The following is a 26783-nucleotide window of genomic DNA, read 5'->3' as shown; positions in this document are numbered from 1 at the left end:
ACTCAAACCAAAAACCCCCGAACAGACAAAGCGACCAAGAAAAACAAAACCCCAAATAAATAAACACAAACCTCAAAGGCCTGTATTCCAAATGTCATGTGGCTTGATATAGTCTTTACAGTATGTCTTTCTTGAAAGCTGTAGAAAATTAAGCTTTCAATAAATTTGCTTAAACTTAAATGACTGGAACAAGCTCGATGAAACTTATTGCTGCTTAAGAAGATTATTGGTCACTTTGATAATAGCATAGGTTTTGTGGCTTTATTGGAGAACAAAGTTAGAACTTGTTACTGCTCTTAAAATCATCAGTTACAGAAGTGCATAGAGTAGCTTTAACAAACAGCAGCTATTATTTTGTATAGTTTTTTCTGTGGAGGAAGTGGTTTTAAAAAATCAGTGTTCATACTAAAACAAGTTAATAAAAAAAGCCCCAAAAACCTAAGAAAGGTGATCTTGGTTAAGTAGATGATCAGATTCGTTTTGAAATTGGATTAGATTAAAAAAAAAACATCAGAGTTTGACCAATAATTCCTTCTGAGTGGTGTTTGTGGCTGTTGGTTATGAAAAGGAATGAAAAAAAAAAATGACCAAGTTTAGTGGTGGGTGGGAAGGGAGATGCTGCTGGATGCCCAACAGCAAAACGAACATCATTTGGAAAGCAAGCCAGTCTCGTATAAAGTAGAGGGGAAGGTGAGGAGGACAGTAAAGGAATGAAAAACATCAGGTGTCAAAAATTATTTCTATGCCTTTGAGGTAGGCATAATCTCTAAATTGTTTTAAGCTTCCATTTGTACATCCGTGGTTGTGGTGTAGGCAAACACTGTATTACCTTACATAAATGCTGTATTACGTGCTGTTCTTCTGTTTTGTGAAACACGAGTAATGGCAGGAGCAGAGCTGAATTTGTAGATCAGAAGGAGGAAATTTCTTCTGTGAGCATGTTAATTAAAGTCCATGAAATGAGGCTATAAATTACAACCTGTACCTTACTTTCAGTAAATTGCTGGAAGGAAAAACAAAGTAATGAGATGAGCATGAATATGGCCTTGTAAACAAAATGATGTTGTTCCTTGACATAAGGTGTTGGTCGTTGTTAACTGTGTATCCAACAGAAGTTTTCTTTTGATCTGTGGTCTGTCCAAGGACTCTGTGGTATTATAATTGATTGTGAAGAATTTTAAGGATGTTGTAGCCACCACTGTCTCTTGAACATACCAGTTGGAATAGCATGGCATTTAAGTCTTCATTCATTCTTCATAACTGCTTCATTTTTGCCTTTTTTCTTTCCTTTTTTTTTTTTTTTTCCCTGAAAACAGTGTTAGGCATCTTCAGTTTCAGCATGGACTTCTGCAATATTTGGTAGCAAAAAGCTTGTGTATTTCTGAAAGGCTGAAGACTTTTTCTTGTCTTGGCCATGCTGTTCTTTTTCTGAAAACCAAAACATCAGCACAAATCCACAAAGTTGAAAACCGGTCTTTTTTAATGCAAACCCATTTCATTCTGTATCACATGTGGAATGTTCTTTTTCCCTGTTATGTCCACAGTGATTATGCAGAAACTTGCCTGAGGCGAACAGACAGAAGGTGAAGTAGTATTAGTCAGAGGCAACATAATACCAGATCATACTGGGAATTTGAAGGTTGGTGTATATTTTACTTCCAGTGCCCTGATCCTCACAATCTTGGAAACCCTGGGGTTTCATATGCTTTGCAGGTAAAGTTTGGTGTCTCCATAAGAGATACCTTTCTCTTCTGCTGGTTAGAAGCTTGCATTGATTTACACTGAAAGCTTAGGATTCCACAGTGTGCGCAACATTCCATCTTGCACACCTTTTGCCGAGAACAAGGCGTGATTTGATTTATCCACACGCTGCAAAGACTCTGGCAATATCCTTGTTAAGAATTACTGGAGTTTGCCTGAGAATCCCACAGAAAGGGTGCTGAGTCTGGCTGTAAGGTACTAAATGGGCTCCTAGCCCTGCTGTGAATCACACTGCTAGAGTAATTTGAGGCGGTATTAACTAACAAGGAGCCTAACAACAATAAAGAGAAAACCCCACTACTGATGCAGGGCTGAGAGACAGAATAGCACTATCCCCTTAGTTAAAGGGGATAGTGTAAATACATATCACTTCATGGATAATGAAAAATTTAGACAAAAGGAAATTAACAAATCCAAATACATTCTGTATCACAGTGTATGCAATATATAGGAATAATTCTTGATTGAAAAAATCCCTAATAGTATCCTCTAGTACACCACAGGTACTTGTTGAGGTTCTTACTGCTGTCAATAATGAAAAATAGAGAGATGGTTATAATTTGATAGCAGTTTTGTCTTCTTTGTTAATGTTTTAGAGTCAAATAGCCATGCAAAAAATTTTATTTTTATCTTCTTTGTTCTGAAGATGATCAAAGGAAAGGTTTCACTGAAGCAGTAAAAAAGGGACTGTAAGAAATCAAGTGTAGTTGTCTATTTGCTCCACTGCAGGTGAGGTGTGTTGAACACATTCACTTTGTTATTTATTGTCAGTTGTGCTCTCATACCAAAACAGATAATTACTGACTGCGTCATCTGTCTGCTTTTACTTTCACAGTTGCTTAAGGTAAATACTTATCTAAGAAAATATAACTCTGGATACGTCTTTCTTAGTTTCTCATGAGGATCTAACTTTAGTTGGTTGAAGGGTGCTACATGAATGTGCAAGGGAGTACTGAATTTACTAATGTTCTTTTCAGCAAATCACTTCTAACAGATGGATGGGTGGGAAGCCCATCTGCACCATCATATCAGTTTGAGATGAGGTCTGTCTCTACATAAATGTCAGAGCAGCCTATAAGGCCTGTGATTCATCAGTCAACTTTGAATTGCTGTGAATGAAGTGTAGGGACTGACAGTATGATATTTTACATAAGCAGGAAGGAACAGGAAGTTGGGTCTCTGAGAAACTGACTGTGGGTTTCAAGGTACACACAGACTTTGTCTGACTTAATTAGCTTAGATTTTGCACAGCCATAGAGAAACCCTCACCAGTGCCCAGGCAAATTCGAAAGGTATTCCTTTTCCAGTTGGGTAGTTCCTTGAAGGATTGTTACAAATTATTTTCCTGTGTGGAGGGATTTAGATTATTTTTGGGGTTTGGTATACTTCTCCTAGTCACATACTGGTTTATGTTCCTACGAGAATTGCTAAGACTGGAATATATGGGTATTTAAATTGTTGCTTCTCAGTAGTGTCTCACTTCTCAGTGCAGCAACTGTTACAGTAAGTCACAACAGACTTTTTTTTTTCCATACACAACTACACATGTCTATTTTGAGCAGGCTATTGTATATGTCTTTTTTGTGTTGAAGAAATAAAGATATAGTTGCGACTTCTGTATTCTTCAGTGCCTGAAGAGTTTTAAACTAATGTGCAATTTCAGCAGAGTCTACTGGCCAAGTGATTTAAACCTCAAGATTACGTAGCTACGGAGTACAAAGACTAAAGTATGTCTTAATGATGCATTGTGAGCAATACTAGTTGAAAGGAAAATAAATAAGCTTTTTCTTTTTTTTTTTATAGCATTCAAAGATTAAGGGGAGTAAGGAAAAGGAAAGAGGAGGAACAGGAAGGAAATGATTCAGTGCATGCATAACATTACTGTCCTTTTCTGTATTCACTCATTTACGTGCATTGTCATTAATAATTCCGGTTAACCTCCTGTTGAAACAGTGGAGCCAATTGTTGCATCTTTGAGTTGCCATTTAGGGGAAAGTTGTGTGTCAGTTTGTGTGTCAGCCAAAAAACTACTCCAGAACTATAATGACTAGAAGTATTTCTGCCCTGTGTGCTTTTGTTTTGTGGGTTTTTTCCCTCCCCAAGTTTCCATGCTATGAAAGTAAACAAGTCATGGGGAAAAGATTTTTAAAAAAAGTGTTTTCTATTCTATTAAATACAAAGCTTGTGAGAATTATTGCATGTTTCTTGTTATTTTTGTAATGAGAAGCATGGCAAAAATAGTTTTATGATAAGTAGTAATTCTGTTGTAGAAATTTTCTTTAAAGCTACCTTGGAAATAAAGGCAACGTGCTTTGGCAGGTATGCTTTAATTCTGTCTAATTTTATGAACTGTTTTTCTTGGCAGAGACCTTGGAACAGTCGGTGCTGTTGCTATAGACAGTGAAGGCAATGTAGCTTGTGCAACATCCACGGGAGGACTCTCTAATAAAATGGTTGGCCGTGTTGGTGACACAGCATGCATAGGTATGGGGTGTGGGATTTTGCCTTTCACTTTTTGGGGTCGTCTCATTTAAAGAAAGGACAAAAAAAAGTCTTACAATTCTCATTTTTATTAGTGAAACAAAACATAAATACTAATCCATCTGAAATGGAGGTCTAACATTCAAATCTATCAAAGCTAAAGCTCCTTACAGCTTGGAGACATGCAAGAAAGAATTGGAAAATGGGGATGGGAGTTTGTTTTTTCTGTCCTTTCTTCAGTGCTAACACCTGTGTTTCCTTTCTGTTGATTCTGATAAAGCTCTCCTTTTTTACGACTCTGCTTTCCACTAAGTCAAAAACTGTAGGCTGCTCCATATTGCAATGCTGTTTCCTCAATACTTAAGGAAGTAGGTGTAATTGCAATTACTACTTGTTGTATCAGTGAGCAAAAATTATAAAGCGACTCGCAACTTCGAGTAAATTCCTGTTCTTAAGAGAGCCCCGATAAGACTGTCTCAGAACCTAATGGATGTGGTGTGGAATAAAGGAAATATTTTAAGAGATTTCTTATCCAAGTATAAAGAGACACTTGAAATCCTTTCCGCAGACTTACTGGTTGATTGCTTCAGGGTTCTGCCATACAGCTGGGATTTGGAAAATAATTATTTTTAGTAAAACGTTCCAAACTCAAATAGCATTGCTGTTGGCAGTATATTATTATTATAAAACTGTCTTTCTTTTGCATACAAAGTTGCTGACATTTTGGTATCCACTGGATTTTGACTGGTTTTCAGTTTTGTGTCTGGCTGCAGCCTTCTGACTGCAAATACCCTCCTCCTGTATAGATCATGTTCACTGTTGTTATAATCTGGGACATGGGTTTGTGAAGGAGAACTGAAACTGGGTGCTTTTGAGCATATTGCTTGCAACTTTTGGTCTTGCTAGGCATCTTCAGGATTTGATACAGAAATGTCAGCTGTGCTTTTAAACGTCAGAGGCTTTGGTAAGGGGGCATTGACTTAATATGGCAGTGTTTTTCCACATGTTACTCAGAGTCCATTAAAAGGGTCAGGTAAAGAAAGTACAGAAGAGAAGAAACTTCCATTGCTCTTCTAAGGCCTCTTTCCCCTCCCCTAGTACCTTGTTTATAATGCTGTGGTATGTTTCTTTCTAGCTCCTGGGAAATATTTTTCTTAGGAGATGTGCTAGAAATATGGGTATTGAGCAAGCAGAAGCTTGGTAGAGAACAGGGTGTGGAATGTGCCAGCAAAACAAGGATGGGAGAAAAAAAAAATTGGGGGAAGGGGAGTTCAACAGAAGAAACACTCTGTTTGTGGTGAGAAGTTCAAAGATTCTTCAGGGGTCCTTTGTGAAGTTTTACTAGAGCCCATGCTCTTCAAATCTCTTATGTGCTGTAGAGGGTAAGTTCCTCTCAAACTGGTCAGCTCACAAATGTCCTCACTAGATCTTTCTTTATATCTTCTCAGTTGATATGACCTGGTACTCTGCATCCTGACCCTATCTTGCTGATCTTCATATATACCCTCCCTTGCTGTTCTGGAAAATATTTTTGCCCGTTCCTGTGGAGTGTTGGCCTGCTTGTGCCTCTTGTACACAAACAGATCACTAGTCTTCTCTCTCAACTTGGCAACTGACTTGCTCCAACTGTTATTCATCTCTTTCCTATATTTTACTTTTCATATTGTGGCAGAAATGAGAATGAAGCTTTTCTGATGCTTTGCTCTCAGAAATGCATGGAGCTAATGGACCTAAAGGAAGAAATCTTTGGTACCTGTTTTGAACAATGCAGGGCTTTTAAATCATATTTCTTTTTTTTTTTTTTTCCTTTGAAAAGGAAGTGGAGGTTATGCTGACAACCATTCTGGTGCCACTTCAACCACAGGACATGGGGAGAGCATTATGAAAGTGGTCTTAGCCCGACTGATTCTCTATCACATGGAGCAAGGTATATTCCAAACTTGCTGTAATCTGAAGTAAGGAGGATAGGAAATGTTGCCTAAGGTTTCAGTGTATATACTCTCATCCTGGAACAGCTGTCAAAAGAGTTGCTCTAAGGGGTGTGTGGATGGATTAAAACAAAAACTTTAGAAACAAAACGAAGTATTGCATTATTAATAAAGCTAAAATAGCTGAAGTAAACAGAATTATCTCTGCTGCCTGAATCATGCTTTAGATCAGTGTACATTGAAAGACATTACTTTGTTTAACAGAAGTTCTCTTTAATAATTTTTTCCCAATTATAAACTAAAATTGTGTGAACAAGAAGAAGAAAACAAGTCTAAATAAGATACATTTAAGGGAGCAGTAAGGGAGGGCTAGAAACAGATAACTAGAGCTGAAATAGAAAGTATAGTCTATTGCCTTTCTAATAAACTGTAAAGGTCATTATTGTAACAACTCTGATTACAGCAACAGAAATTATTTTAAGACTTTTTAACCATGATTTCAATTTGCATTTTGTTTTGGAAAATGTACTAAACATACTGGTGGGTATGTGGTAAACAGCTGACACAGTATGTCTTATGTGACTGTAATACAATCTGACTGTGGGATGACCCTTTGTAGCTTTACCTTCATGACTTAGTCTGTCATCTAAACCCTTGATTATGTTACAGCCCGTAAACATAGCCAGACAACATACTTGTGTTGCATGCAGTTCAAGAATCATTAATATAGATATCACCATTATTTTTAGAAATAAATAGCTTTGGGGCAGTATAGTGTAACTTGCTTTGAGATCGACCAAAGTGGAAATAGTTGGAAAACATTCAATTTACATTTTCATTGGAGAAGCAGTAAGTAGAGAGACAAGTAACAGCTGTAACTATTTTTGTTGTGCTTTATAGGGCTGTTTGCATATAATGGGTGCATTCCTCTAAATCTCATAGCTGACATGATAGTTTCAGCATAAAATACAACCTACAAATTATTTCCCAAAGCTCTTAACACATTATGCTCTCCCTTTACTCTCTAAATTACGTCTCTAAGTATTCCCTTTGTAAACAGCTTTCTAAGCTCTTGTCTAAACTGTATAAACCAGTTTCTTTGGCTTGAAGTTAACTGCATTGCAAGACTTATGCATTGATAGCAGTTATCTGGCTTGTGGTTAATCAATTTGAAAGGCAAATGAGGCTCAAATTAAAAAGTTTACTGGAAAAAAATAAAAAGAAAATTAACCCACATGTATTCATGTCTAGTTTGTTTGCACTTGTTCACCCTGTCCATGCTTGCTTTACCTTCATTCATCCTGCCCAGAAGTATAACTCAGCTGCCAGGAAAACACGTCAGCAATTAGATTCCCCCCAGCCCCTCCTCCCAACTTATTTCCATGAAGGCACTGAAAACAAACCCTTAAGTTGTTACAGCTTTTTGAGTCCTTGAATAGTGAGCTGAAGTTGCATGTGTAAGAACAACTGCAGAGCCCACATAATTCTGTTCAGCTATTTGGTAATTCGCATACTAAATATGCTCTTTTGGACAAATGCTGCAAAATTTACTTCTGCATTTCAGGAGCGAATTGCTTTGCCAGTCTTAACAGCTGTTGGAATTTCAATCTTATGGTAGCAGCTGTTGTCTTGGTGAAAAATCAAACAGTGAAACACTGACCCTTTGAAGACAGTGCCACTGACTTGAATAGTCACGGTGCCACCCGTGCGTCAGAGTGAGGAGCTTTATCCTGTCAGTCACCAGTGCTGTGAATAATTCTGACTCTGCTGGTTTTATTTGGTTTTAACTCAAAATTTGCAGGGAAGGCATGAAGGTCAGGTTTTGTTCTAAAACCTATAACATTACTGAGGGTCTATATCTTAGGGTAATTAGGCCAAGCCAACTGCATTCCTGAATGTATGTTTAAACTTGTAGTGAGCAAATATTTTGCAGCTATTACAGGCCTGTGTGTATGATGTACCTTTTAAATTTTATTTATTTAGAAAATACTCCTGTTAATACAAATCAAGTAGAGAAAAGCTAAAGTTGCATTGCTGGTCCTTTGTCTGATGTCTAGTACATCAAGACCTCGTTTTGCCTGATCATTTCAGAAGTTTCAGGAAGTGTCATGCTGATGTCTGCTTTTGATAAATTATGACAATGTGTAGTACGTGCCTTGAGCTCTGTTGCAGCCAATGGAACTAGAACAGAGATGATGACTGAAATTTTTGATTTGATGTGTGTTTTTTCAAATTGTAAATGCTTTAGATCTAGCTTGTCGTAAACCTTTGATGAAAACCTTGCAGATTGACTTTTTTTTTCCTAGTCAGATGATGGCATAAGAAATGGTGTGTCTTGAACATAAAGTTAGTTTGTTTAATACAACCTATACAATACAAATTCTGAAACAAACTAATTCTGAAACTGAAGCTGTGTAAATAAATACATGGAGCAATACCAACCATAGCAGCTCTTTGCAACTGTCCAGAGCCTTTCCAAAAATGCATCCTTTGTTAGACTGGAAATTTCTTGCCAATTTAGTTGAAAGAGAAGTTAGATTTGACTGGTTCCATGGGGAGGGGTGAAATTTGAAGAGAATTTTAAAATGTCAGTACAGGTACTATGAAGTGATTTTGTTTTTCTTTCAGGAATGTCACCAGAGGCAGCAGCAGACACTGCATTAGACTACATGAAGACACGAGTTGGGGGTTTGGGGGGTGTCATTGTTGTCAACAAGGCAGGAGAGTGGGCAGCAAGGTTCTCCACCAAGCAAATGTCTTGGGCTACTGTAAAGGATGACAAACTGCATTATGGCATCTATGCTGGGGAGAAGCATATAAAGTCTGTTGAGGAAGCTCTTGCATCCGAAAGGGAGGGATTCTAAGAATGAAGAAAGTTGACTGACAGAGAAGTATGAAGATCTCCAGTTTTTGCTGGAGGACAATGACAGTTGATTTTGTCTTTCTGAAAGATCTTTTGGTTCACAGGCATTACCACATTTACAGTCAAAACAAAATCTGGACATTGTTCTTTGGTGGACATGTATACATGTGTAGTCTTTTAATACCTTTGTGAAGTCAGGTCCTCCTTTTTTAGATAAGAAAGAGAATGGTCTATAGGTTCCTTGGTTAGCATGCCTTAATCTTACAGTAAAGGGAGCCTGAGTTTCAGTATTAGAGGAACTTCTTTCCACATCCATCTTCAGAAACTGCTACCAGGATGATTTGAGAGAAGAATACCTATTAATTAAAAGCTGAGTTTTGAAAATCCAGGGTCTTTTGAGCAGCCATCTCATGGTACCAGCTTGCTAACAGTCAATGAAACAGTCAAAGAGCAGTGAAGAGTTTAGATTAAAATTGTTCTCACAGGCTTGAGGTAACTTGTAACAGGATATAATGAAGTGAAGAAAGTGACTTTCTCCAGAGTGATGCTGAGGAGCTCTAATTCCATTTATTGATATCACAACCAAGTAGGCAGTTTCAAACTGTATGTGGACAGTTAACAGGAAAGATGCTATGGACTTAGCATCTGGGGTAGAAATAGAGAAGTTCATGCTTTCAATAAAAATAACAGCAATCTTTTCTGTTCAAATGCAGGCACCTTTTAAGTCAAAACATGAAACAGAGATGATTAACTGGAAAAATAATTATCTGAAAGTAAGTGATCAAAGCAAGTTGTACTAAACTAAATAAAACTGCCTGTTAAGAAGCTTGTTGTGTGAAGTCTGAAACATTGTCTGCAGAGATTTTCTTTTTTTAAAAAAATCGCCGTTACTTCTAATACATTTTCTTCATTAAGATTTTGTACTTTTAAAAGAAAGAGAAAAATTCATTTTTTATTTTCTGACTGTCAACTATATAATTTTTTTGTGCTAAGAACTGTAATAATTTTATGCATTTCAGCTGGTGACTACATTTTTCTCTTACATGCCATCATTCTGTGGAATGTTCCCTTCACAAGATGGCCCAAATAACCATAACAAATATCTTAAATTTTGGTTTGAAACCACTCCTACCTGAGTCCCAACTACAATAAGCTGTATTACTGAGTTTGCACATACAGAATAGTAGGGTTGCCAAGACTGTCTAAACTTGCTCTGTGCTTTGATCGATGGTTTCTTGGATGTTGCAGATTGTTGGATGTGGACAGCAGTGGTTCAAGAGAAGATGGTAGATGCAAGCCATGACCCTGGAGTACTTATGTACTTTTTTTTCAACAGAAGATCATGTTGAAAATGGCTGCTACCTGTTAATCAGAAATTCATAAAACAGTAATTCTGATGTGCTCATTGGTAGGAAGAAAGTGGCCTTCTATTGAGTAAAAATTAATTTGTTTCCCCTTCTATGCATGCATACCAATCCTACAGGGTCAGGCTGTTCTCTGGGGATAAAAAAAAAAACTAGCTTCATTTCCAAAATACATCCAAAGTATTTGTCATCAATAATCTGCTTTGTTTATCTCACCTGTCCCTCGTGGAAGATAAAACTGAGGACAGGCAATAGAAAAATTAACCTCCATGAGTGCAGCTGAAATTCACTTTGCAGCATTATTTTCATGAAATTGCTCAATAGGGTTTTTTTAAAATGAAAAATAATCCAACTTGAAGTATGTTTTGTAGAGCTAAATGGTGATGCACATAGGCATGGATGTAGGCTGCACAGAAAAATACAGATATCTTGTCATAGATACTGGCTTTGTCAGATGAAAGAGTGCATGGAAGGCACACTTCTTTTTTTGCTCGAAGTAGCTGGAGGGAGGCGTGTTTGCCCAGTACTGCTGTAACACCTGGTGTACCTTCTTTGTAAAGCTCTTTGTGTGTTTACATTTTTTGTTGTGGTCAGGCTCCAAGCTGACCAAAACCCAAGTGATGGTTAGTGTAGCAGCAAGCATAAGCTGATACACCTGCTGGGTGGTTGATTGGCAAGGGTTTGGTGCTATGCTAACCCCGCCAGCTGGCTTTTGGTTAGCTTTGAACAAGTTCACATCGACCCAAAAGGCACCAGCAACCCAGCAGCACTACACACAGGATCTCAGGGATGTCAGAAGGAATAGTAAATGGCTACTAATTCACCTCAGCTGTTCTCAGGAATAGGCTGTAATAAATTGCTGGCACTTGACAGAGTCATTATCCTCTATGGGTTCTTCTGTCACTCAGAGCTAGAGTCGCTGGGCACCTTCCAACAGTGTGTTAAGCACTGGGGCTACCATCTGCTCTGTGTGATTTCTTCTGCCTAACCTACCCCTTGGTGCCATGCTCTATATGCCTTTCCTATAAAAACTCTGATTTTCAAAAATATGCATGGGCTGTTATGTTGCCTAAAATCAAAAGACAAAACCTTGGAACTGATAAAAAGCAGATTTTTAATGAAAGCTTTCAGGTACACAGAAATGGCTACCTGCAGGTGTGATAAAGGATTGCTATAATTTTTATAAGGTAAATTCATTAGTATATCTAGCAGGTACATCCAAGAGGAGATCAGTTGCCCCATTAACCAACCCTTGGGTCAGCCCCTTGGAGTTGGTACAGGGCTTCCTTGCCCTGTTTGTTGTGTTTCTTAAGTTCTGGTGGAGAACCAGCTATTCTTGTCTGAAATTCTGTTCCTAAGAATAAGACTAAACAGAATTTCAAGAATGTGTTAGAGCTAGCTTATTATTCTAAAATGTGAGAAATGGCAAGAAAAGTACTAGAAATCATACAGCAATAAATAAAAATCTATAAAACTATGAATATATAAAAAAGCTAAAAATCTTCATCTATCAGTTAAAACTTTCCAATTCAAGTGGGGCTGGGAATGACTACCTGTGCCTTACATATGGATTGATGGTATTTGATAATCTTCAGGCTGTAGTTTGCTCCACAGTTCAAATTATGACAGCTCAGGCAAAGCTCTAGTCCAGGCATTCAGGGCTACATGCTTCTCTTCCAGGTAGCTGACCAACACTCAGGAAAGGTACGTGATTTCCTCACCTGACCTGGACAGCAGGTAGACCTCTTATAGGACAGTGTTCCTCTTCCCTCATAAGGGGGGAATGGCAGCAAATGGTCAGGGATGTGGTAGACCTTATTTTCAAAGAAGCTTGAAAGCTGGGGATGGAAGAGTTTTCCTCTGTCTTCTGATTTAGCCCTTTCAGTCATGTTCTTTAGCTAGAACAAGGTGAGACTTTGTTGCAGATAATGTAAGAGGTTGCTGGTGTTGCACAGGACTCCCTAATTTTTTAATATGCTTACATGTCACCTGACCTTTGTGAGTATGGAGAAACTGCCCTTTATAAGGGCTTTAACATTTAACAGCTTTTATAAATGTACTTGCAAGATGCTGAACTAAGGGGGGATACCAACAGCAGGACAGGAAGCTGTGTGCCCCTGCTGTGCACTGCTGTTGGAAATGAGCCTCTAATCCAAATGGCTGTGACCTGGATATCAAAGAAAGAAAATTAGAGGTTTGTTGCCAAGAAACTGGGTGTCCTTGGCATCTAGCAAAGCAGAAACAGTTTTAATTATCTAATTAAAGTGGGGCATCCTGTTATTTTATATCATTTAGAAAGCCAGTTGTGGATGTTGTCCTGTTGCTTTCTTAGTACTCTGTAGAAAGGGTCCCTGACAGCCACAGATAGCTGTGATGGGTCTACATGTCAAAGCAAAGATGTTAACAAAAGCACCAGGGTGGTGACCACTGATTTTGTGCACATATTGCTGGTTCTGTGTAGGTTTTGCTTCATAATTTTTGCAAGTTACAAGTAATCAAAACTTGATCTGTAGGACACTAGCGTTTGGAAACTTATTTTTTTTTCAGTGTTCTACTTTGTCCTACATTTTAGTTCTTTGTCTCTGGGGTGGTTTTCATTGACTTTGAAATCTAACTTGGCAAAGTTTAATGGCACTCACTGTTGTGCTTGTTTCTCTTCTGGTCTGCTTTTCCTTTGATATGCTCTGATAAATATTTGCTGTGGGACAGATTTCAATCTCAGTTACGTCAGTATAAATGAAAAGCAAAAAGCACAGTCACTGAAGTCTGTGATTATGCTAAAGGAAGTGAAATTAGACATGGGCTCTCCTGTCCAAAGTCAGTAGCTCTGTATTGAAACAGCCTTTGCTAATGAGGGAGGAAGAGAGACGACACAGCCTGCTGCAGGGAGTCACTGCCTGGAACAGGACTCTGGCAGTTTCAGGGTAAAGATTATGCCCAGGGAAATGGCTAAATATGCACACTGTGAAATAAATAAGTGTCAAATGATTCACATGAAAGAGTCTTAAGAGCACACAGGGTGAGCAAAGAGTCATTTTGTTTTAGATGTGTAAACCACAAAGGATGGGAATCTCATTTTCCTTTCCACTGCACTCCTTACACTTGGTTTACTGGGGGCTTGTAGATACCCTGCAACCTCTGTGTAATTGAGTTTTGCCAGACCTGGTCACATGTGCTATAACTTCAATTATTATTTAAATTTACATTTTTTAAATTCTTGCCTTTTGGCCTTTAAAGTTCTCCTTGCTTGGAATGAGGCTGTTTTCTTGTGGTTCCTCCCTAAGTTCTTTTCCGCTGAGGACAGGATGGGTTACAATGAGGTCTGCGTGGGCTTTAGCCCTCCAGCCCTGCACTTTTGACCCTTTCCTGCTAGGGCTTTACTACAACTTAAGCTATGTAAATGCACGGTAGCATGCAGCTTATTAAATACTCAGCCTCTTCCAGACTTAATGGCTGTGCCGGGTCCTGCCTGCTTAGCGGCATAGCAGGCTGTGTGCTTAGCAACCCGGCTGCCGCGAGTGCATCGTCCCCATGCACTGCCCTCCCCGCTGCCTCTCTACTGAATACAGCAAATATTTCCAGCTTTTTCTGGAACAAAACCTTGCCTAGGTTCTGGTGTAACTACCACCTGCCAGCCACAGCCTGTGTATTTTAACCGCATCATGAGGGCTGACTATGACAGGAGAAAAAACCCTGGGCTCTTAGAGGTGCTCAACCCCCTCCTGCAAGTAGGAATGGCTGTAAAACAAATATGCATACAGTAAATGCAGACCTGATTGTTTTAGCACTTGCTTTTCCTTAGAAATTTCAAAATTTAAAAAACTCATAATTTCAAGTGCAGTTCATAAACCTGCTCTTTTGGGCTGGAAAAGTGCACAATTTGCTAGAATATGGGTGCTCTTGTCCTCTGTGGGTGGAACTAATTTCCTGCATGGAAGAGAGATACAGCTAGTAAATCTCTTCATTCATGCATTATAGAAGGTAATCTATGGTGGTGTCATTGGTTGGTTAATTTCTTTACTTGTTTTGTTGGTTTTATTTCTTAAAAGATGAAGAAGGTTATTGTGACTTTACTTATCTTTTATTTCACCTCAGCTAACCATTCTAAGATTCTCAGACACAAGCACAGCTCAGCTAAGCCTCCAGTAAGGAGATCACTCAGAAATTACTATATTGGGGCAAATGAGTAGCAGATTTTCAAATATTTTAACCCAGGAGAAATCACAACTATTTTCTCTAGTCTTAATGTCTAAATAAACAGGCCATAGGTCCTTCTCTCTGTTATTTCTGCATTAAGCAAATAACTTCTGTTGAGGCATGATCTATTCCGGCCATGGTCAGAATGAAAATGAGGATGCTTTCTGGGAGAAAACATCTGAAAAAGGAGGAGAGAAAAGATGGTATCATGCCAGATGCCATTGTACCTTCTGGGCTGCTACCAGGCTGTGCTCCAAGCTTCTATGGGGCAAGGGCATCTGCTAGGAAACAGAACTGAATTTTCAAATCCAAAGATACTTGGTGTTTTCTCGGAGACAAACCTCCAGAAGTCCTGCATGTAATGGTAATATTTATATAACAATTCAAAGAACTATACAGAAGCTGTGAACTGATCTGCACAGCAATTCAGTGTTTATTATATTTGAACTGTTTTATCTCTGGCGAGCATGCAGGGAGATTAAGCAACTACTCTGGAGCTACCAAATGCATCTGAGGTAGGGCCAAGATTAGAATATTGATTTCTGGCTTCCTGAGTCCCAGGCTCAGTTCACTACATTATGTTGTCTTTACAGATAACATTTAGACAAATAGATCTTGACATATCAGAAGCTCAGTAGCCTCTCAGTAAATTGAGCAGGGCTTTAGCTGTTCAGTTCCTGTGATTTGTGCATGTCTCATACTTGGTCCCAGTAATGTCAGTAGCTATTGTATATTTACAGCAAAGCCCACTTGTATCCTGAGGCATACTAGACTTCTTTTTTTCTCAGAGTAGAAATAAGCCTAATTGTGATACATTTTCCTCATGTCAGATTGAGATTTACGCCAAAAGAAAATCAAAGAAATGTTGCTTCAGTCCTCTTTACAAAAATCCCCATATTTGTAGAGGTTTTCAGTCCTGACCAGGAGTAGCTTGTCACTATTTCTAATTTCTTGAGTTAGAAGTCAGAAAAATGGGAAAAGTTCTACATACCCAAAGTTCAAATCCAAGTACATTTGAAATCACCACATACCAAGGATACTCAGTTCCTGATATACAAATGCCAAAGTAAAGGCAACTATGTACTTGAAAGCTACATTCTATGGAGAGAATAACACAGGCATATTGGTACTAGAAAATTTTTCTCTGAGTAGTCACAGAGGTGTAAGAATATTGCTGTTGCTACAGACCAGGAAAACTTCCAAACTTCACCTGAGCTTGCTGAGATGTAGGCCAGAACCCTTTTTTTCCATTTCCAAACTCCGGGTATCCCATCTGCAGCTAACAGGACCCTGCTTACTCTCACAAAGCCTACTTGAAGTTTGACAGTCCTACAAAAGCTGTACTGGTGTTTTAAACACATCAAGTTGTCTAATAGTCTTCTCCACCCTTCTTTGTTACTTGATGCAGCAGCACAATGTCATTTGTCAGAGCACCAAAACTGGAGACATGCTGAATATGTGAATACCAAGGAAGTGGTTTCCTTAGCAATAACAGGCATGTGAAAGTCAAAACTTCCTTTCCTCCTCATGTGACCTTTTTCAAAGCAATTCAGCCTAGGGACAATAGGAGTGAATTCCAAACACCCACAGTGTTCCTGCATGGCTCGGCAAGGATCCACTAAATGGCAAATTTATCTTACCTATTTATGAAGGTAAAATTATATTTCTCTTTAGATGTTCTTCTCTAGGGATTCTGTGTGTTTTGTACAGGAATGTCCTTCTTGAAAGCACAATTACCTAATGCCACGTAAACAAATATATAGAATATAAGTAATTTTCTTGCTGTTGTGGACCAAAATTTTGTTATGCATAAAATCCAAAGTCCTGTTGGTTGTCAGGAAATAAGAGCATGAAACTTCTTACCAGCATATTTTAATAGCTGGACTTCCTGATGACATCTTGCCCATTTTATTTAAGGTGAAAATCAACACTCCTAAGGAAAAAAAAAAAAAGAGAGAGAAAGGGAGATGATTTATGAAGGCAAATAAGAGAAAGATGACATTCATTTCACCCATCCTGCTCACAAGAGCAGTATCAGTCCTCTGTTGCTATTCTGATCGTATTTAGTACAGCCTTTTCTCATCCCTAAGGAGACAGCAGTGATAGCCAGAGTGCTTGCACAAAGCTGCCTGTCCAAGAATCCGGAGGTATTTTCTAAAAGTAGCTACTAAATTTAAACCTGAGCTGTCTACTGAGTTAGGGAACTATTCACTCATTTTTTTGAGCTGGAGAGGTGACATAGCAGGTAGCTGTCAGAAGGTCAGAGAAAATTCCTGTTGGAGCTGGAAATGGTCACTCAGCATACTTTCTGTATGATAATGTGTGACAGACTGTCTTGGATTTCAGAAAGTCAAGGAAAGTTCTGGTATTAGAGTTCTCCCCAGATTTGGTATTGCTGGACCACCCATACACATCCTGTTGCCTTGCTGGCCACTGGTGGGGTCTGTATTCAAGTCCCTGGTGACTCACAGACAAGGATTTAGGCCTCAAGGACCACTGATTCTCACCTCACTTTTAGTCACACATGCTGTGGTTTGCTTGGGTTTTCTCCACCACTTTCAGCCTTTGGTTTTAAACTGTGGAGCATAAGTTTGCAGAAATGAACAATGCAATGTGAGTAGCTGAGTTTGGAGCTGGTCCCATCAGGCAGGAGAAGAAATTTGACAGGAGACAGTTCCTCTGCAGCTTTCTGTGAATCTGAGAAAGAGATGTGCAGTGGATTTGGAGCCTTAATGTCTGGAGGAAAACAGGCAAGCCATCTGCTCCCACAGGTGCTGGCGCATTGGTGCTTTGTGCCGGTTCCTCCAAGGCAAACGTATTGTCTAGCCAAGCATTCATGTCCAACAGAGTGTGTAAGTACCTGCGGTGAGTGGTTGTATGAAATCCCAATCCACTCTTGGCAAAATGTCACACCAAGCATGTTCATGTTTAATGCCAGGAGCTATTCAACTGCTCTGCAATATTCCTGTGGTTTCTGAAGGTGGATTGTCATGAGGATTCTTGAGGAAGGATGCAAATGGACTGTTCTCTGTACATGGCAGAAGCCTCTGTGACATTCAAACGAATTTTTGATAACACCCTCATAGCCAAAGTCAGACATGATCAGAAACAGGGGCAGCTGAAACAAAACAAACACAACTGTGGTGAACAACTGCAATGAGCCTTTCTGGATGTAGGACACCTGTTCCACACAGGGAACAAAGAGCAGGAAAACCAGGCCTGTGTTTCCCATGGGGGGGGGGGAGCAAGCAAGCAGCAGCTGGGTCATGGCTCCAATGGCACCATGGAGGTGGTGCAACATGGAGATGGGCTTTCTGCCATCAGGAGGCTTAGCAAGTGATGCCATAAGCCCAAAGTGCCACATTATTCAGGCTGTGTGAAGTCGGTACAGACTTGGAATAGCAGTGGTGGTGAAACCAATGACAACTGACTGCTCCCAGACAGTGCCTTGACATGAGAAAGGAGTACTCAGAAAAAGACTCCTCCATTTTTTTCTGGTGTGGCAGAAAAGGATCAGAAAAGGTGTAAGAGAAGCCCAGAAAATGCTCTCTAGCAGAGGAAAGGCGGCACAGGGTGGCCCACAAGTCCCCCTGCAATAGTAACTACATAGGCGGGGTGAAAGTCCAGCTAGGCAGTACCCTGGTGCCACAATAACACCCAGCAACCTACTGCACTACCAGACTGCTGATTTTGTTACATGTTACTGACAAAATGAGTAATTCAGGACTCACTCAACTGTCTCCATGTTGGTGCTCTGCGTGCAGCACTTTCCAAAATGCTGTCACCTTGGCCAGGGGTTAAGGACTGTCGCTGTCTCTGTGAAACTGGAAAAGCACGGTGAGATTCTGGGATGAAGGTGGGCACGGTGAGGTTGTGGTGGGCACAGGGTTCCTGGGAGCTCTGGGAGAGCACAGTGCTCAGGAATGGTGCTCCCCTCCCAGTCGAGTCACAGCAGAGCAGAGGTCCCTCCCGCCTCCAGCCTGCTCCACACTGGAGGATGTCTCTCTGGCCAGGCTGGGGGTTTACAGAGGTGCAGATCAGCACAGGGGAAAAACAGCTTTGGCCACCACTTCGCCTCCCTCAGACAGCACCAGCCCACCACTATCCATGTGTCTTGCTGCCAGCACATGGAGAATTCAAAGGAAATTCAAAGGCTAGAAGTCTGCCAGTGGGGAAGCAGCTCTGCGCATTAACCACCTGGGTTACAGGAAGAAGCACAGACTGGCGCAAAAACAGAACAGCAGCAAAAAAAAGTGAAAGACGGGAGAGGTGTGCCTGGGGCTTGGGGGAGACTGGCACCAAGCTGCCCATGTCTGGTTACAGAGTAACCTGCTGGAGCTCGGGGAATTGTTTTCCTATCAAGGACAAATTTGAACATACAGGCTCAGTGCATTGTAATTACCCAACACAGAGCAGACTGCAAGATGTTTGTCTCATGCTGTGGGACCAGGCGCTATTTACACCAAACCCACAGAAATGTCATAGGATGATACTCTCAGCTACATCAATTAACAGGGTTTTCTTTATTCCTTTGTTCATGTTAAGACATTCTCTATTTCTTTAAATGTGTCATTTAGCTTGATCAATTTAGTTGAAAAATTACTCAACAAATGTTTAAGTAAAGATTCTTTCAAAGTTGTTGTCCCTTTTGGAGAAAATCTGGCCAAACACCTTTCTTTTCTTTGAAGGAGAATAATACAGTCAGGATCTGCCATTTCCTCCTTTGTTTTTATTTCACTTAGTTTTTGCATGCTTCAGTTTTACAATTGCTCCCATGGGTCATAATAAACCAAGATATAAAGAAAATATATTCAACATATTTTGAAAAATAACAAGTTATATTCTTTACAGGAAATGTGGTCTGAGACATACTATTAGAAACTTTTGTCATGTTCTTTAATCTCACTTAAGAAGGGCAGAGTTCAATCATACTGGTTTCTTTAGAGCATGTGCTGATAGGATTTAATTAATAAATCATTTCAGATTCTGTGACTATTACAAAATGTTTAGCAGCAAAGTCACTTTGACAGATCTGCTTTTCAACACATTATCCTTCTGGTGAAAGATCTCCCAATGAATCCAGTATTTGTCTCAAACACTGAAGGCAGGAATGACCTGCTATAAAAAGCAGTGTCTGGTGGCCAGACCTTGCCATAATTAAGTTACTGCTACAGCAGCTCATTTGCAACCTTGATGAATTAAAAAAAAAATTATTAAGTCGTTCAGCTGATGGAAAAAAATGCAGATTTTATTCAAATTGTATGTACTATGATGTTACTAGATTTCAGTTTTTGAGTTGTTTAACAAAACTGGCTTCTAGGAGATGGCAGTGCAAGCTAAGGCAGTGCTATATGCTTTAATGCAGCAATTTTCCAGCTATTCCAGCACAACAGAGCTGTCAGTTTAGTGCACTTTTGAAACTTGCGATGAAATGATTATGGCAATAATGAGAATCAAGCACACCATTCTGGAGCTGTTCCAGGTGAAATGCCCAGCAAAATGAAAAGCTGAGTGGCTGAGAATGAGGGCAGGATGCAGAGGCAAGGGTGGGATGTAGAGACAAAGGTGGGATGCAGAGATGAGGGCAGAACGCAGAAGCAGGGTGGGATGTGGAGGCGAGGGTGGGTTGTGAAGATGAGGGTGGGATGAGCAGGTCTGGACAGATGTACAGCTCATGTGAAAGGGCTCTTTCACCTGACACCAGTTGTATCCTTTCTCTCAGCACAGACACAAAACTTTGCCTCTTCACGATGGATCTCTAGGCCCTTTAGTGTTTGAGAGCCATCAGGTACCAGGACTAAATTAAAAAGCATCTCTGCAGGAAAGCAACAGTGTGCTCCAGAAATTTCCTGATTAGCTTGGAAACATGCAATCACCCACAAAATCTATTTGCTGTTGCAGACAGCTGAAGGACACACAGAAATTCAGCATCTCTACTATTGCAGCTACCGAGACCTGAAAAACTGGTTTGTTACCTGTTCTACAGGTGTAATGGGAGGATACTATCTCCTATGTGTGGTTTCACTTGTTCTCGGTGCTCGTCACTTGATCAGGCAGATTTGTCCCTATTTCTGGTTCATTCTTCCTTTGTTCCAATCTGTTTCACAGGCAGTGTTTGGGAAAAGCACCTGCCTCTCCAGCATTGTTTTGCATCAGCAGATCTGCAAGAACTTTACAAAATGAAAATAAATTGAAGGAATGAGGCAGATTTGGGCAGTTGTCAGGGGCAAGTGATTAGGGAAGCACTGTTGATCAATGGATCACCCTTGAGAGGAGCAGATGGAAGAGCTGTCACATGAAAACAGTGTGGCAGGTTCTGGAGTGATAGCCAAGTTCCCTGAATCCTCTGTGGTTCCCACTACTGCTAAAACCCACTGAGCAGACCTGTCTTATGGTGGTCCTCCTACAAAGAATAAGCTACTGCTAAAACCAAATAACTGCTGCTTCAAGCAGTTGTGATTTCTATGGGGAGCCTAAACATTTCAGCCCTAGTGTGCCAGTGCCATGATGCTTTGGGGGTTTCCTCCTCCAATTTTTAAAGAAACTTAAAAGCTACATCAAAAGAAAGCCACAAAATCAAACCCTCATTTTAATGTAAGAATCACAGTTATGCTCTTTAATTCTTTGTCCCTGCATAATACAATCTTTAACTACACTCCACCAGCTACACTTTGATTAAAAATGCTGATGTTTACTTTTCCTGGTAATTTACCATGAATGTATCATGAATGACATGTTTGATGATTTAATCTTACCAAAGTAACAATGTGATAAAATATTTGGCATTGCTTGTTTGCTACTTATACTGTAGTTACTGTACAAATGTTTTAGTGAACAGCACAGAAAACCTGAAGCTTGAAAGTATCTTGTGAGAAAAAAAAAAAACAAAACACTTCTAGCCAATGAGAAAAATTATCTGAGAAAAAAGCAAAGAATATGGACTAATTACTTTGCTTTCTTGTCCCACACATTCAGCTAGAGAAGAGGAGCTTTGCAAAACTCATATGATAGTAGCAGCTTGTGTTGCAAACCAAAATTGTTAGTTCATGCTGTTTGATGGCATCTCCCCAATGTACACAGGGCCCTGATCCTTACGAGCTCATGCACAGTGCATCTGTTCATGTTACACACATTAACCACCACACAACTGTCCAAAAATGAGTAAATCATAACTCCTCCAATACAGTATTTTATGTCCTCCCCTCTCTTGTTTCTAGAGGTATCCATCTCTACTCCAAATTTCAATTTGTTAGGGAATTATTAATTTCATAATTTCTGGTCTATTCCTGGTGGAAGATGCGAAGAGCTATGGACATTTACTGTTCTCTTACATTATTACAAATATAAATTGCTTTAAATTTAAATAATTATGCAATATCTTGTACCAGGAGAACTGCTTTTTTTGTCTCCAAAGACATTTATTAGAAATATTTATAATTGTAATTGTTTGCCTCTTACTACTAGATTTTTCTTTCTTTTTGCTAATATCAAGTAACTAACTAAATAGTCCTGTTGTCTTTAGCAAGAGAGCTTAAGGAGAAAATTCCTTTGATACCAGAAGGGCGAAACCAGGCCCTTCGTTCTTTAAACAACGATTCAAAGTCATGTTGCCCTTGTTGTTGGCCTTCAGTACTAAAGATTTTTCTCATGCCTGGCTTCACTTTGACTTCATGGCTAAGGTTTCAGCTAGTGATGCTATCAGACAATAGCAGAACGCAATTCAAAACAGCTACTGGAAAAATCCCTACACTCTTCCAAAGCTACTAGGTTAGGGTAAAAGAAGAGCTGGGACACCACCTACTGTGAAGCAAACACATGCATTGAAGCTCTATGGCACATATCTGTACTTTGATTTTCTCATTATTCTTTAGGGTTTTGTTTCAAATGTAAGTTGCAAATGATTTGGTAACAAGGCTTGAAAACAGAGCGTCTGCATCTTTTGAAAACTGGCTATGGTATTTTAGTTTAGTTTAGTTTAGTTCAGTTTTCAACCACAGCATTTCTCTGGAATTAACTATTGCATTGTCCCATGAAGCTTACCAGAAATGTCAAGCAGTCATGGTCAATACATCATATCTAGTAATTTTCTTAGGAAACTCAGGTATTTTTTATTAGCATATACTTCTTCTACTATGCTATATTGAGGCAAACTGTGGTATTAATAACTATGGAGAGAGAAGAGAGTAACTGTTAATAGGAGGGATATAGATCATGTGCATCTTTGTGAGGCACTAAATTGAACCCTGTCAGTCCAGATTAATATCTGTTATAGTTGAGATCTGAAGTCTAAAAATCACCTTTGTTTAAATTGTAAAATATTATTTTCTAAGTACTTTCTAATCTGTGTTAATTTTACTTTGAAATTCAGATGCAAGACAATATTCCAGTTACTCTGATCATGTGTTTTGAAGGTTAAAGACTACATGCCTCTCCCTAATTGTATCTCACCAAGTGCATGATAGAAGTATGAATTGGACATCTGCTGCTGTCCTCTTTACCACAGAGGCCACTTTAAAAAGCTGTCTGCTGTGCTTTCAAAGAAACCCATTGCTGTGTTCCAGCACTGAAGACAATAGTGGAGGGCAAAGATGTAACCTCTCTGGTCCAAATGTTATATATTCACATTACATCTCCTGCAGATGAGAAACCTTCTTACAATGAAGAAGAAAATGAATTTTGGAACAGTGTATTTTTTGATTTATTGTTGCACTCAGAAATGAAGTGGCAGAACTGCCCAATCTTAGTGTTATTCATTATGCAGATTCATTATGGTTATATCTATCAGCCAACCCACATCAGATCCTCTTGTGCTAGACATTATAAAACCAAGAGCTGCTCTGAAAGTTGGACTATGCAGAAAATCATTTTGTACTGCTGAAATGTGTTGCTTGGAGAGGTGCCTAGCTTCATCACTTTTTTAGTGCAAACAATTTTAAAGTAAGAATAATGGTGTAATATTAATTTCACTCAAAACCTCAGATTACATAGGCCATGCTACACAGAAACAGAACATCAGCCAGAATGTGTTGCTTGTTTGTGACTGGGAAAAGCCAGATAAGTGGTAGAGACAAGTGGTCAGAGCTGCAAGGGAAGGGTGGAGTATGTTGACTGAGGGAAACATGAGGAATCAGTCCTTCTGATAGAAAATAGACTGGAAGAATGCTAGGAGTACTGAACAAATATTGGAAAAGGTATGTTCTTCCTTAAGGAAGCAGAACTTGTCACTATTGCTCCCAACTCTACCCTTGACTTGGTTTTCTGGTGGAAATAATATGTGAGACCATGACTATTGGCTCAAAATGTATGTGAGGCACATTTTTTGTGTTTGGATCAGAAGGGACAAGAAGATATTATTGGTTTTTCCCTTCATGTTGCAGTGCGCTTGTCCTTCATTATAAAATAAAATTAAATGTGCTTTTTCTTCCTTCCAGTCTCCTATCCATCATCTCCACTGCAAATCAGATAACATGTTAGGGTAGGTACCTCTTCTTTCCAAATGCCTTGTTTAATCTCCTCATTCCCTTCTGTTCAGTTTCTCTTACAGTGCAATAAACCCTGGGCTTTGTCCACCAGTCTGTGTGTGTATATATTAGATCCTCAACCTTATTTGTATCCATGATGACCTCTGAGGAGAATATATCACCACTTTTTCATCTCGCTACAGCAGTGAAAGTGAGTAAAACACAGTTGTTTTGTCTTTGAGCAATGGATTTGATGAGGTGGTTATCTTGGTAATTAAAAAACCCCAACCCCCTCCACCCCAAGAACTCTGAATGGCTTCTCCATTAATCACTACAAGAGCACCACTGACCTTCCATGTTTGCAAGAGACATGCCCCCAACAAAGGAGACACAATATTTTTCTATCTCAAAGAACATTTTATTTGGTGGCCTAATAGCTTTTACTCACAGATATTGCATTAATAAACGGTAAGTGAAAAATAGTAATTAAAAAAAAATAAATATGGGCCTGCACATCTTAAATATATGGCTGAATTTTACATGTTTACCAACCTACTTTAAGTGTAAACCAGCAATATTCAGGGCTGTTAGCTCAGCAAGAAGACTGGGCTAACCTAAACTTCTAACTGATCCATCTGGGTGTTAAAGGCTGGTGAGAGCTCACCTCTGATGGGGTTACCAGATGTCAGCCAAGCAGCAGTGCCCATGCCTGCCCTTAGTCCATGGCAGTGGTGAGATATGACACTCACATAACCCTCTTCCCCTGGAAAAGTGCCTTAGGAAAAGTTTTCTCACATTTGAAACTGTTTATGAAGAACATGGCTGATTACCCTGGGTCAGCTGAGGTAACTCATAAAGGCAATGCAAATCACTAAGTGTCTGCTGTGACCAGTGTCTTACTTCACCCACATTTTGTGAAGCTGGGCTTTTGTAGGAGGGATTGGTGCACCATGGATATGAATGATTCCAAAGTTTTTTCCCTGTTCCACTGCTGAGATTTGGCTTAGTCCTAAGGTTATTATTCCAGTAAAAATGCTAGATGTCATTGGTCCTTCAGCATCCCTTACACCTTGTCCAGGTTGAGCTGTGAGTTGTTGGGGGCAGGTTTACCCTTGATGAGACATTTGTAACAGAATGGCATGGCAACTCTGTCCCTGGCTGTGGTGGAAATGCAAGTCCTGTAAAAAATAATAATGCCTGAACCTCTGTGCTAAAATCAGCAGACACCAGAGAAGCACCAAATCAGATCAGTAGGTCAGATCTTAATTGAGAAACAGAAATGCAGCAAAAAATAAATCTAAGTCCAGGTTCTGTTTTAAGATGCACAGGAGGGGTGCTTGTACACTGATATTCATCTCTCAAAACTGAAAGCTGAGAAAGCAGGACCTACATGCCACAGGTACAGGAGAAAAATCCAAGTTAGCCAAATCTATGTTTGTTAATCATCATATTGATGAGTCTTGGACAGCCACAAGACATGGTGTATGGCATACAAGCAGGAATTAGCCTCTGTTACTGTCATATCTGTGGCGTGGGACTCCTACCATGGCAATTGTCATCAAAGGGCAAGAGGTGTTCTTCCCAGGAGGAAGCCCACATGGGGTACTCACCAGTGAGCTTTTACTGCTAGCATTCATAATCAGCACCAACAACTGCAGACTCCCTGTGTGCTGCCATTAGTCACTAAGGACTGAGAGCAAATATGTAAGGAGAATACAATTAAATAGGTGCAAGTGGGATAAAATGCAACAGGACTTTACCAAAGGTATGTTTTGTGAAGCAAACCCAGAACCCTGTGTGAGCAGAGGAAGGTTCCTAAATAAGGAGAAGGCAGGAGATTCAGCACGGCTAGACCTCAGTCAGCATTTGGTACATGATTTCATAGACAGATCTGACAGGGATTGCTGAGATGTTGCAGCATGGATAAAAAGTTGGTTAAGTAGAGATGCCACAGAGGAAATGCTGCCTCACTGAAAGAAGCTCCAGAAGGATCAGGCATCACACCTATCTAAAGTGTAACAGGTCCATCCATACCCTAAATCATGGACTCTACTAAGTGACATTTCTTGATGGTGTGGCTGGAAGGAACAGCCAGGAGAAAGAACCCTGAAAAAGGGTTTGCCTGAACTTGAGCACTGGAATAAAGACGGAAGTTCAAGCACCAAGCAACAAGAATATGTGTTTTTAAAATAAACAACAAAAATATCCAGTTTTGAGGTGCGTAATTGTGACTTACAGGTGAGGACTGAGTGGTGCATACTTGTGGGTCACCAAATGAGCATAATAGTGAGAAGACTGGAGGAAGTGGCCTTAAGGTGAGACAGGGGAGATTTAGATTAGATAATAGAGAAAGATTTTTCACTATTAGGGTGGCCGGGCACTGGAATAGCTGCCCCGGGAGGCAGCGGAGCCACCCTCCCTCCAGGGGCTCCAGAGGCTCCAGAGGCTGTGCCGCTGGGTGCGCGGCTGAGGGCTGCAGCGGCAGCTCCAGGCGGACGATCCCAAACCGCGGTAATTCCATGACAGCTTGGAGAGACTGCGAGAGCCCAAGGCGCCGGTTTTCACCTCTGAGTTATCAATACTATTCCTTCTGCTCACTTCTTGGGTATATAAAGGACTTGGTGTTCCCTACAGTCCAAAACTGACATAAGGACGACTCAAGGGAGGCTTTTGGTCTCCACCAACTCCTCTCTCCTGACCCCCAGCTCGGGACGTCACTCAGCTTCTT

The 26783-nt window shown here is 39.9% G+C and overlaps 1 protein-coding gene across 5 annotated transcripts in view; it reads left to right on the top strand.

Annotated features, from left to right (window-relative positions):
• ASRGL1 (asparaginase and isoaspartyl peptidase 1) overlaps positions 1-9858 on the top strand; it is an 87102-nt gene extending 77244 nt beyond the window's left edge. For all 5 annotated transcript variants that reach the window (XM_064412411.1, XM_064412408.1, XM_064412407.1 and 2 more), the window contains exons 5-7: positions 4127-4245; positions 6059-6169; positions 8799-9858. In XM_064412411.1, the coding sequence (XP_064268481.1) occupies positions 4127-4245; positions 6059-6169; positions 8799-9034 (466 nt within the window). In that variant the 3' untranslated portion in view covers positions 9035-9858. The remainder of the gene's footprint in view (positions 1-4126; positions 4246-6058; positions 6170-8798) is intronic.
• The last annotated feature ends 16925 nt before the right edge of the window (positions 9859-26783 follow it).

Source organism: Passer domesticus, chromosome 3 (assembly GCF_036417665.1).
Source record: "Passer domesticus isolate bPasDom1 chromosome 3, bPasDom1.hap1, whole genome shotgun sequence".
Taxonomy (NCBI): Eukaryota; Metazoa; Chordata; class Aves; order Passeriformes; family Passeridae; genus Passer; species Passer domesticus.
This window is presented reverse-complemented; position numbering and strand designations above follow the sequence as displayed.